The sequence below is a fragment of the Carcharodon carcharias genome, chromosome 20, assembly GCF_017639515.1.
Source record: "Carcharodon carcharias isolate sCarCar2 chromosome 20, sCarCar2.pri, whole genome shotgun sequence".
Classification (NCBI taxonomy): domain Eukaryota; kingdom Metazoa; phylum Chordata; class Chondrichthyes; order Lamniformes; family Lamnidae; genus Carcharodon; species Carcharodon carcharias.
The window spans coordinates 111716719-111729988 of record NC_054486.1 but is presented as its reverse complement, the minus strand read 5'-3'; the positions used below and the strand labels follow the sequence as shown (position 1 = coordinate 111729988).

Here is a 13270-nt window from a genome sequence, read left to right as displayed (position 1 = left end):
CTTATGCAGGGTATCACTGAATTAGATAGCTATACGTTGGAAGCTATAATTGTTTTATTTTAATTAATTCAACAAGGACAAAGTTTCCAGGTATTCATTTTTATTGTTCCACACTTAGATCACAATTAAAGAAAACATCTTTTCTGATGCCTGGTCTTTCTTGTTAGTTTTATTTTTCTTTGAACCAAAAACATCAACCAGTGTATTAATAGGAAGAATAAACATCAGGGTGCCCTGAAGCACTTTACAGCTATTGAAACACTTTGGAAATGTAGTCGCTGTTGTAGGAAATGTGGCAATTTGTGCACAATAAGATCTCATGATAGCAATGAGATGATTTGTTCCCTGAGAAATTTTGGCCATGATACCAGAAAAATTCCCTTGATCTTTTTCAAATGGCGTCATGGGATGTCTTGATTATGGCTCGGGTCTCTGAAGTGTAGCTTGATCCCTCAGCCTTCTGGCAGGGAGGCAAGAGTGAAACCCATTCAGCCACATTGGAGGCAATGGAATGTGGGGCTGGATTTTTCGGATGGTGAGGTTTCCAGCCCCGCCAACAGAAAACTAGGCAAGGAGTACAGATGACAGCTGCTTTGCGACCATTTAACATGCAGTGGGGCTGTGGCTACTGCTGGGACTACATCAAATCTCATGGAACAAAGTGCTCTTAGCCCAGGATGGAGTAAGTCCAGAGGGGCCAGAAAGCATTACAGTTGTCAAGTCTAGAGGTAACAAATGCTTGATGAGGGTTTCAGCAGCCAATCAGATAAGGCAGGGTCAGAAGTAGGCGGTCTTTGTAATGGAATGAATATGTGGTCAGAAGCTTATCTCAGGATCAAAAATGACATTCAGGTTGTGAACAGGCTGGTTCAACTTCAGATGCTGCTCAAGGAGAGGGATGAAGTCAGTGTTTAGGGAATCCAGTTTGTGGCATGGATCAAAGACAAGGGCTTCAATCTTCCCACTAGTTATTTGAAGGAAATTTCTGCTCATCCAGGATTGGATGTTGGATGAGCAATGTGACAAATCAGAGACAGTGGAAGGCTTGGGAGAGATGGTGGTGAGGTACAGCTGGATTGGAAACTGACATTTTTAAATGAGACCTCTGCAGATGTCTGCACCTTGCTGAATCTGAGCGAAATTGTAAATCATAAAATTAGGCATACTGCAAATCTCATGTGACCTGGATCTAACCTCATCAGCAAAGACTGGCCTAAATCATTTGTAAATTGATCTAGGGTGGGAGTTTAGCTTGTAGTGTGTGATAGGTTTTACAGTTGGAAATAGGCAAAGATATAATGTAATATATAATATATATATAAAAATATATATATAAAAAAAATATAATGGCTTCACTACACAGCTACCAATGGGCAACTTACTACAACTGGGGTTAACTGTCAGAACAAGGTGATGTTCACACAACACAGAAAGTTTGAGTTTGTACAAGACCCAGCTGACAATTGCTGGTATCAAATCCTTTACATTCAGAGAAAATATCTGGATACTTTTCAAATTGGAGCCAATTGATATTATATCAGCATTTAGTCTGGCCCTATCATGGGATACTTACAGAGGAAGTAGAAATTCATAAATGTGACGAGCTTACAGAATCGATGATCAGATCACAGTGATCAAAGACACATACACACAATTACGTACCAACAATAACCACAATAATACGACATATTGTGAAATACAGAAATCTGATAACCAAGACTTCCTGGAATCCATTTTTTGTTGGTCTCCTTAGGCTCTGGGATCTCACTTTGAAAAGCCCATGTTTCTTTGTGATCAGAGCAGCAGGTAAGATTCTTCTCAATCTGTGCTGAGTGTGGAGGCAGTTCAGTCTTCCATCTCGTTCAGGAACTCTTCCACTGTCAGTGCATCAGCTCTGGGTCCTGTTGGAGCCTTACGTTCCAGAAACAGGCCCATGGGATCCCTGCGGGGCTGGGAAATACTCCGACTCCAGAGTGGCTCCTCGATATCCAGCAGTTTCTGAATCTCATGGGAAATCACCTAAAAACAACATCGACTTGCATTTATATAGTGCCTTTAATGTAATAAAAATGGCTGAGTCACTTAAGAGGAGTGTAATCACCATCACTGGGTCAAAATCCTGAAACTCCCCAACAGCACTGTGGGTGTACCTACACCATACGAACTGCAACGGTTTAAGAAGGTAGCTCACCATCACCCTTTCAAGGGGAATGAGGGATGGGCAATAAACGCTGGTCTTACCACAAATGTATTTAAAATAACACAAAATTTGACACTAAGCCACTTGCGATAGAACGCAGATGATCGAAACCTTTGTCAAAAAGATAGGGTTTATGGAGTATCCTTAAGGAGAAGATAGAGTCAGAGAAGTTTAGGGAGGCAATTACAGACCTGAAGGCATGGTCATCAATCATGGGATAATTAAAATCAGGGATGTGCAGGGAACCAGAATTGGAGGAGTGTGGAGAGCTCAGAGAGTTGTGGGACTGGAGAAGATTACAGAATAGGGATGGACAAGGATTTGAAAACAAGAATAAGAATTTTAAAATCAGGGAGCTGCGAGGGTGGAAGTCAATGTGGGCCAGCGAGCACAGAGTGATGGCTGAACAGGTTTTGAGAAAAGAGACAAACAGCAGAATTTGGATGAGCTGAATTTATGGAGGGTGAAAGATGGAGGCTGGATAGGAATAGTTGAGTCTGGAAGTAGCAAAGGCATAGATGAGGGTTTCAGCAGCAGATGATCTAAAGCATCCTGGGGTTTACCATTGAGCAGAAACTGAACGGGACTAGCCATATAAATAGTGTGGCTACAAGAGCAGGTCAGAGGCTGGGAATCCTGCGGAGAGTAACTCACCTCCTGAATCCCCAAAGCCTGTCCACCAACTACAAGGCACAAGTCAGGAGTGTGATGGAATATTCTCAGCTCCAACACTCAAGAAGCTTGACACTGTCCAGAACAAAGCAGCCCGCTTGATTGCCTGCACATCCACATTCACTCCCTCCACCACTAGTGAACAGTGGCAACAGTGTGTACCATCTACAAGATGCACTGCAGAAACTCCCCAAGGCACCCTAGGCAACACCTTCCAAACCCACAACCACTACCATCTAGAAGGACAAGGGCAGATGCATGGAAATACCACCACCTGGAAGTTCCCCTCCAAGTCAATCACCATCCTGATTTGGAAATATATCACCGTTCCTTCACTGTCACTGGGTCAAAATCCTGGAACTCCCTCCCTGTACCTACACAACAGGGACTGCAGGTTCAAGAAAGTGGCTCACCACCACCTTCTCAAGGGCAGCTAGGGATGGGCAATAAATGCTGGACCAGCCAGCAAAGCCCACACCCCGTAAAATGAATATAAAAAAAAGGAAGAAACAAGCGATGTTACGCAGGTGGATATGAATGTTAATAACAGTGGTCACTGCTGGTAAGCACAACCTTTAAAACACAACAGAAATCTAGCAAAAGCTGACGGTGCAAAGAACAGCTCTGATTACATGTTACAACAAGTAGTTACACAATGTTCCTTCATTTATAATGGAACAGAGTAAAAAACACATCAGGTAAGAAAGCAGAAAAGAGGAAATTCAACAGCTGAAGGCAGAAGATTGGTAAATGAGGGAGGGAAGTGCCAGAGAGTGGCTTTCCTCAGAGAATTTACATATTTTACATTAAAATTGATGCACACCTATTCATTTCAAGCATTTTCCATTTCTACAGCACCTATCCTGACTTCAGGACATCCCAAGGCCCTTAATAGTCACTGAAATACTTTTGAAGTGTAGTCACTGTTGTAATGCAGGAAACGTGGTAACCAATTTGTGCACAGCAAGCTCCCACAAACAGCAATGAGATTGGTTGAGGGATAAATACTGGCTAGGACACCAAGGAGAATCCCCTGCTCTTTTTTGAAAAAGTGCTATGGAATCTTTCATATCCAACCGAGAGGGCAGACAAAGCCTTGTTCTAACATCTCATCTGAAAGACAGCACCTCTGACAGTGCAGCACTTTCTCAGTACTGCACTGAGAGTGTCAGCCTGGATTATGTGTTCAAATCCCTAGACTGGGATTCAAATCCACAACCTTCTGACAGAGACCATCCACCACTGAGTCACAATTAACACCTAGACTTCATCAATATTAAAAGGAATTCTCAATAAAAGGAATATTCAACAAATCAACTAGTTTTTCACTTCTCCAAAGGTTACCACAACCATCTCTCCAGTCTCATTCTTCTCCCTTCATTAAACCTTCCTTTCTTCTGACCACCCACCCTCCTCCCCACCATTCAACTTGGCACTGTTCTCTCTTCCTATTCAAGATGGCATTCTTAACCTAACACCCTGTTTGTTCAGGTCTCTTCCCCAGTTAATGCTGGAACTCACCCTTCAGCATTAACTCAGCCTCTGCTCCGTTGTCATTCATTCTCCCCGCTACAGTCACATTTTTACAGACCCTGTCTGTACTGTAGCAGAGATTGAGCATAGCAGTTGATTACGAGACTGGAACCCGAACCTCATGGTCCTCCTGAGAGAGATATCACCCCCCAGCAGATGCCCTGCTCCTCAAACTCCATCAGTGTAACTGTGAAACCAGCGTCCATGGGACAGACTCTTAAACAATCCCTGCCTGCCAAAGAAACAGCCAGACGGACCTTGTGAGGTTCAAATCTGAACACTCTCCATGTGGCAAACAGCATCTTTGAGGCACTGCTCTATACTGCAACCCTCCACGTTCTCCTTGTGCCCTGCCCCTGCATCCCACTCCCCAAAAAAGCTTATATCTAATATAAAAGAAAGGCTTGTATTTATATAGTGCTTTCATAGCCAACTGATGTCTCAAAGCACCTCACAGCCAATGAAGTGCTTTGGAAGTGTTGTCACTGTTGTAATGTAGAAATGCAGCAGCCAATTTGCACTTAATCAGCAATGTGATCATGACAGATAATTTGTTTTTGTGGTGTTGAGGGATAAAAACTGACCAGAACACCAGGGATAACTCCCCTGCTCTTATTCAAAATAGTGCCACGGGACCTTTTACATTCACCTGAGCAGGCAGATGGAACCTCGTATTAAAATATCAATTGCACTTTGTAAACTTTTAACTTACAAATTCCTAGGTGAATGTTAATAGAAATTGTCCATATAAACTTGTCGCATTGTAATTGTGTCATTCACCAGTGAGGTGCTGCAGCGCCACCAATGGCTGGAGAATGTAATTACAGCGTGACTAGTTTACATTGACAGTTTCCAATGTAGCCTATCTGCCATACCCAAAGTTGACACATTTTCAAAGAGGACTTTACTCAATCCTGTCATCCCCAGATTTCTCTACAGTTGATGGTAATTAGGGGTTGAGTTTCTAATATAGATATGGGTACCATGGATCTTAGAATTTCAAATGGGAACATAAACATAAGGACAGAACATATGACTTTAAAATGACTTTAACAGAGCAGGAGTTGGACAAGTATTTCTATAAACCAGCCTACTGACCTTCATGTGTTCAAAGTCTGTGATTCCTATACGGGGCAGGGTGGAGCAGTTGACAAAAATGAGTTTCCTGCCAGTGATTCTGTTTGATATAAAACAATCCTGGAACAAAAGACAGAAGGCACAAAGGTTAATTTGGAATGAGAGTGGAGAGCAAGGAGGATGGGTGAGACTTGGGTGAGGGGTGCTGGGTTCATTTAGTAATAGTTGGAAAAATGTTATGGTTGGTGATCAGAACTGTATGAGTCAAGTAGGTTGGTTTGTCTGGGGGTATTTAGTCAATGTATTTTCCGGGAGTATATTTGTCCAGGAGTATATTTACTGGGTATATATTTACTTGGGGGTATTTAGTTGGCATTTATCTCCATGGGATATTTAGCTAGTATATTTGCCCAGCACTATATTTGCCCAAGAGAATATTTTCCTGGGGGTATATTTAACCAAGAGTATGTTTGCTCTGGGATATATTTTTCAGGGGGATCTTTGCTGAGAGGAATTTAGTCAGTCCCATGTATATTTGCCCGAGTGTATCTTTTACCAAGTGTACATTTCCCTAAGAGTATATTTTTCCTAGAAATATATTGGGCCTAACTTATAATTACCGTTGGTATATTTACCCAGTTATATAGTTCACACACTGCATATTTACCTGGAATATCATTGCCTGGGTGTGCATTTACTTCGGTGTATATTTCCTAGGGTATATATTTTCTGTGGGTGTATATTTGCTCAATATATACTCCCTATGTATATTTGCCAGAGATTATGTTTGCCTACTTGTATGTTTACTCGGGTATATGTTTGCACGGGTATATGTTTGCTCGGGAATACGTTTGTCTGGATGTATATCAGCCTTCGTGTATGTTTTCCCAGGTGTATCTATCTGGTATATATTGTCCAGAAGTACATTTGCCTGGGTATAAGCTTATCCAGGTGTATATCGACCTGGTGTATATTTGTTCAAGCATATATTTGACCAGATTTATCTCTGCTGGTGCATATATTTTCCCAGTACACATTTGGTTGCATGTATATTTACCTGGGTGTATATCTGTCTGGGTGTATAACTGACCTGATGTAGATCTGTCCAGGTATATTTCTGCTGTTACAACCGGGATGGGAGGAGTGCATGTATAATCTACCCCACTACTCCCATCCCAGTTGTAAAATAAATTGGAGCCCTTGTGGGAATTGAAATGCGGACAGCGAGTGATTGGATGCAGAATAACAGCAATTGGTGAGGGATAAAAGGACAGAGACCAGGTTTCTTACACATTTGTAAACTAAAATGGCGACCTTTGATGCAAATGAATTTTTGAAACACAGAATGATATAGTCATCGCTCAGCTGGTGAGTGTGGTGGAGGAGTTACAGATAGAAGATAGAGCAAGAGCTAAGAAAGTAGAGCTTCAATGATTAGTGGCCAAAAAGCATAAAATGGAAGTGAAAGAACCAGAGGAACCTTTAGAATCAGAAGGAGACGAGTTTCCATGGGCACAGTTACAGTTAGAACAGAAGAAGTTGGAACTGGAATTTCAGGTGAAGGAAAAGGCAAATGACTGAGAAGAGAATAGCAGCTTAAAAGGCTGGAGTTGAAAAGAGAGGCCTCAGATGCTGAGGAAAGTGCTGACAGTGAAACAACCACCCCCAGCCCAATGCTCTGAGGGGAGATGTTTACATTTGTACAAGCCCTTCCATATTTTGAGGAAAGGGATGTAGGGGCATTCTTTATTTTGTTTGAAAAGGGTAGCTAAGCAAATGAAATGGCCAAAAGAAATCTGGACATTGCTCTTACAGAGTAGATTGGTGAGTAGAGCTCATGAGGTATATGCATCGCTGTCAGAAGAGGTATATGTGGATTATGATTCTTAGTGTGTATGAGTTGGTCCCTGAGGTGTACAAGCAGAAATTTCAGAACATAAGGAAACAGCCTGGGCAGACCTGTATTGAATTTGAGAGGGTAGTGCAAAGTAATTTTGACCATTGGATATGGGCATTAAGGGTAGAGACAACAAGGGAAATAATTCTCCTGGAAGAATTTAAAAATTCACTTCCTCCAGTAGTTAGAACCCATGTTGAAGACCAGAGGGTAGCAATAGTTAGACAGGCAGCAGAGATGGCTGACGATTATGAGCTTGTCCATAAATCTAAGCCCTTTTTCCATCACCCCCACAAACCCGAGAAGGACAGAAGGTGGGAGGGTGAAAGGGAGGCAGCCATGGGAGAGAAGTGACAGCTGGGAATTCCCCACAAACTCCTCCTCAGGCCAAAAAAGGAAGGTGCTGAGGGTTGAAGTGAGATTCAAAGGCCTAAGTGTTTCCATTGTAACAAGGTGGGACATGTTCGTGCTGATTGCTGGAAGTTGAATGGGAAATCCATGGGATATATTGGGCTATGTAAGGGTGATTTAGGAAAAGGAACCCAGATTAAAAGTACAAAGATCAAGTTGTAACGCTAACTGCAGCTGTGAAACCGAGCGTGAACATCGCTGTGAGTTCAGGTGAGGTAAATAAGATACATGAGAGTTATAAAGAATTATTGTCGAGGGGAAAAAATACCTCTTATCCCTCAAATGAGATAGTTAAACTATAATTATATTAAGAGATACCGAGAGGCACTCAAACTCTTTTGCTGGGGGAAGGTATAACTTTTCCACCAGCGAGTGCATTAAAAGCCAAGGTTTTAGTCAATGGTCTTGGCGGGGAGTATATACCTGTACCTTTGTACCAGGTGCACCTGGAGTGTGACCTATTGTCTGGGACAGTGACGGTAGGGGTTGTTCAGTAGTTACCTGTATATGGCGTTGATTTACTCCTGGGAAATGATCTCACCGGAGTGAGGGTAGTAGCTTCTCCCATAATTGCAGAAAGCCCAAATTAGGTTAAAGAGACAGAGCAGTTACAGGAAAAGGTTCCAGGAATTTTTCATTAGTGTGAGATGACCCGAACAATGGTAAAGCAAAGTCCATCATTGGAGGTCAAAGTGAAACCACAAACAGATACTTAGTTAACTGAAACTTTCTTTAAAGACTTAGATAATTAAAAAGAGATGTTTAATAGATCTTCCCTGGTTGGGGCACAACAAGCTGATCCAGAGTTAAGTAAGATAGCGCAATCAGCTGAAGCTGAGGCAGTTCCAGAATGTTATTATTATTAAAAATGGAATACTAATGAGGAAGTGGAGACCTCCTCACAGACCTGCAAATGAAGAGTGGATGGTTCTTCATCAGCTACTGGTACCGCCCAAATATCGTAGAGATATTATGGATAGCGCAGGACATGTAGGGATACGGAAAACTCAATCACGGATAAACCAACAGCTTTACTGGCAAAGTCTTCGCAAGAACATAGCGCAGTTTTATAAAACATGCCATACTTGTCAGATGGTAGGAAAACCACAACATACAATCAAACCGACACCCTTAATTCCCATACCAATTTTTGAGGAGCTGTTTAGTAGAGTGCTAGTAAACTGGGACTGATACCAAAAATGAAAGCAGGACACCAGTATATCCTTACTATTATGGATATGACAACTCAAGTTTCCAGAGGCCATTTATGGCTAAGGTAGTAGTGGAAAAGTTAACTCCATTTTTCAAAGCGTAATGAGTAGTTTGGATATAAAAAGGTTAAAGTCCTCAGCGTGTCATTCACAAACACAGGGAGCTTTAGCGAGGTACCATCAAACCCTCAAAACAATGATTAAAGCATCTTGTCATGAATATCCCCATGACTGGGACAAAGGACTGGATTTTCTTTTATTTTATACCCAAGATTCACCAAATGAATCGACTGGTTTTAGCCCCTTTGAGTTAATTTATGGACATGAGATAAGAGTTAATTTATGGACATGAAATTAATCAAGGAAAAGATTTTAGGAGAGAGGGACGAATCTAGTGAGGTTACTTCCAGAATTTAAAGGAATCTGTTAGGACAAACCAGGATGTACAACTTTAGCCGTGCATGATGTGGATATGGAGGGATCTTCACCTATAAAGCAACTTCGTTATCATTTAAGTCCAGAGACACAAGCTAAAGTGAAAGCAGAAATTCAATATATGTTAGAAAATCATCTAATTGAGCCTAGTCAGAGCAGTTGACGCTCTTCAGTAGTGTTAGTGCCTAAACCTGATGGTGCAGCCAGATTCTGCATAGATTATAGATATGGTAACAAAAACAGATTCCTACCAATCCTCGTTTAGAAGATTGTGTTCACAGGGTTGGCAGGGCCACGCTCCTCACTAAGATAGATTTGTTGAAAGGATACTGGAGCTAAGGAGATATCAGCTTTTGTCAGGCCAAACGGGCTATATCAACGCCAAGTAATGCCGTTTAGATTAAAAAATGCTCCAGTCACTTTCCAAAGACTAACGAATTAAGTAGCCACTAATATTTCTGACTGTGTGCTTTACTTAGATGAGGTATTGATTTACAGCGACACTTGGAAAGATCATGTAAAACAATTGGAAGCCTTATTTAATCCAATTATAGTTGGCGGGTCCAACAATAAACCTTGCCAAGAGCGAGTTCACGTAAACACGGGTAACTTATTTAGGGCACTTAGTAGGGCAAGAGCAAGCATTGCCAAGAATAGTGAAAGTGCAGGCTTTGATGGAATTCCCTGTCCCTAAAACTAAACAGGAAATCATGAGATTTTTGGGAATGTGCAGTCTCTGTCGTAAATTTGTGCCAAACTTCAGCACCATAGTAACTCCACTAATGGCTTTATTGCAAAAGAAGGTAAAGGTGGTACGGTCAAGAGAGTGTCAGACAGTTTTTGAGAAGCTGAAGGTGATCCTAACTAATGAAGCGATGTGAGCCACCCCTAATTTTGCTAAACCCTCAAGGTGGCAATCAATGCTAGTAACTTGAGGGTGGGTGAAGTCTTATTGCAGGAAGATAAATCGGGAACAGAGAAGCCAATGGGGTATTTTTCTAAAAAATTAAATCAGCATCAAAAGAGATACTCTACGGTAGAAAAAGAAACCCTGGGATTGTTACTGGCTGTTAAACATTTTGAGGTATATATCTGTCATGTCTGTAAAGTATATACTGACCATCATCCCTTGGCCTTTGTGGAAAAATTTAAGACTCAGAATAACAGACGACTCCGATGGAGTTTGCTAATACAGCCTTGTAACTTAAAAATTGTTCATATCACTGGGAAGAATAATATAATTGCTGATGCATTATCAGGAATGTAAATTTTGTAAAAAATGTCTGGAAAGCAAAATAGTTAGAAAACTGTACAGATTCTGCATAAGGAGTGAATGGCTGAGTGAGTGCATGTTTGAATTTTGTTTTATATGTTATACATATCTTTTCCTGTATACTTCGCAATGAAGCACATTTGGAAATGGAGTTTCATCTCTTAAGGGCAGAGGCATGTTAGAATCGGATCTCAAGAATGAATTTTTCTTTTACAAAATGGAAGGATTTGGCATTATCTGTATATTTGGGATTAACCTGGGATTTTTTTTAAAAAGAAAATCATAAATTCACCTCAGAACTGTCAATAAGCAGGCCTCATCCAAGAAATCACCTGACCTTTATTGGACTTGAGGAAGATCTAATTGTTTGTTTTGATGAACAATCACTTTAACTGATGGGGAAAAAACTGAAAAGGCAAAGATTGGGAACTTGCTGGAAATCACATGGGAGAGAGGGAAGAAACTGAAGTTGTGAACCTGCTGGTTTTGAAGGCAGTCTTGTTGGGAACAAGCTGAGGAAGGAAAGCTACCTAACTGGCTCTCTCTCACCACCCTGCCTGCAATTGTGTGTGGCTTTCAATGTATAGCCAGAGAACATTATCTGAGTGTAACTGGTCTGAATTTGGACCTGCAAAGCCAAGACCAGTTGGTGAGAACTTCCAGGCGTCCTCCAGGACCAGCAGCCCATCTTCACACGAGGGAACTCCAGGTCGACAGCACCGAGATCCTGCAAACTTTATGCTTTATTTTATAACACCCATCGCTAAGGCCCAACTCTGCAGAGAGACTCTGTCTGTTTGTCCTGTGTGTCTGTGTGTGTGTCTGTGTGTGTGTGTGTGTGTGTCTGTCTGTGTGTGTGTGTGTGTGTGTATGCTGGGGAAATTCAGAAGAGATAGATATTAATATTTCCCGATTGCAATTGTGTGTTAACCAGTACTTGCAATTGTTGAAAAGAAGTTTCATTTTATAATAAACAATCGTTCTGAGTTTATTGAAAGAAGCTGGTTGGAGACTTTTTTATTCTGGGCTGCAGTCAGGAAATAGACAGTTGGCTATTTTGGTGAGAAAATTAATCTTTTAAATGAATGTTCCGGCCTGTGGAGTAGTGGAGCTGGATCATACGCGCACTCCTCCCATCCCAGTTGTGACACTGCCCAGGTGTAGATTTGTTTGTGTGTAAATTTGCCTGTGCATATATCTGCTCTGGTGGTAATTACCCAGGTTTATACATGCCTAAGTGGATACCTTCCTGGGTCTATATCTGTCCAGATGTATATTTGGCTCAGTGATATCTGTCTGGGTAAGTATCTGTCTGGACGGATATCTCCCTGTATATATATTTACCCAAGTACCAGTTTGCCTTGGTATATAGCTACCCGGATATATATCTGCTCAGGTTGATATTTATCCAGGTGGATATCTCCTACTAATATATTTGCCCATTTCCTATTTGCCTTGGTATATAGCTGCCTTGGAGGATATTTGCCACACAGCTTGAGTTCTGTCGAAGGGTCATGAGGACTCGAAACGTCAACTCTTTTCTTCTCCGCCGATGCTGCCAGACCTGCTGAGTTTTTCCAGGTAATTCTGTTTTTGTTTTTGTTTTGGATTTCCAGCATCCGCAGTTTTTTTGTTTTTATCTCCAAACAACCCGTCTACCCACCCAACATGTGGAAGAGTCTGCAGATTGTGCTGTGGCCTTATCAGCCAATTCAGAACCCATTGAACCAAAGTGGAAGCAAGTCATCCTCAACTGCCTAAGAAGAAGGGTATATATCTGCCTGGGTGGATATTGGTCCGAGTGGACATGTGCCCAAGTGGATATCTGTCCCAGTAGATATCTCCCCCAATGGTTATATCTCCCCCAATGGTTATATCTCCCCCAATGGTTATATCTGCCCTAGTGGTGATATCTGCCCCAATGGTTATATCTGCCCTAGTGGTGATATCTGCCCCAATGGTTATATCTCCCCCAATGGTTATATCTGCCCCAATGGTTATATCTCCCCCAATGGTTATATCTCCCCCAGTGGATATCTGCCCTCCTGTAACCCCTCACCTTGTACTGGGGGAAGCCCAGTTTCTGGATCCAATTGGCCACCTCCTTCTCCTGCCAGCGCTGGCTGCGGGGCACCGCGAGGGGGCGACAGCCACAGCGACAATCTCTCGAACACGGGCACTGAGCCATCCGGGGACTCCGCGGCTGCCTGCGCCCTTGTCACCCCAGCAACTGTTACCAGGAGACCAGCTGCCGCGTCAGCGCTGCCATGGTTGCCAGGAAACCACCACATCCGGGGCAACGTCCTGCGGAATTAAAAATTGCGAAATTGACAGGTGGACCGCGAATAATCCGGGGTTTCTTTTCCAGCTGTATCACATGAAATGCAATTTTTAACGCGCGTTTCTATCGTTTCGGTAATTTCCATTTTCTCTTTCCCTTCGGGTATTTCCGCCTGGAAATCGGGAATTTCCGGTCGCCCCCCCCCCCCCCCCCCCCCGCGGTCAGGTCCGGGACACGTCCGGTCCCAACATCGGCAATCTCCGTGCCGAGAGCCGGACCC

General features: G+C 42.4%; 1 protein-coding gene across 1 annotated transcript; it reads right to left on the bottom strand.

Moving 5' to 3' along the window:
* Positions 1 to 46: 46 nt before the first annotated feature.
* LOC121292704 (sterile alpha motif domain-containing protein 15-like) lies at positions 47 to 13147 on the bottom strand. The gene is made up of 3 exons (XM_041215008.1): positions 12769 to 13147; positions 5504 to 5602; positions 47 to 2019 (listed from the first exon to the last, which is right to left on the bottom strand). The coding sequence occupies exons 1-3, from the start codon at positions 12895 to 12897 to the stop codon at positions 1846 to 1848; spliced, it is 402 nt and encodes a 133-aa protein (XP_041070942.1). The 5' UTR covers positions 12898 to 13147; the 3' UTR covers positions 47 to 1845.
* Between the last annotated feature and the right edge of the window lie 123 nt (positions 13148 to 13270).

Coding starts and splice junctions, on each gene's coding strand:
- LOC121292704 (XM_041215008.1), bottom strand. CDS start 12,897: ATGGCTCAGTGCCCGTGTTCGAGAGATTGTCGCTGTGGCTGTCGCCCC. Junction 5,603..12,768: donor TGGGCTTCCCCCAGTACAAG/GTGAGGGGTTAC, acceptor CTTTTGTTCCAG/GATTGTTTTATATCAAACAG. Junction 2,020..5,503: donor CAGACTTTGAACACATGAAG/GTCAGTAGGCTG, acceptor TGTTGTTTTTAG/GTGATTTCCCATGAGATTCA.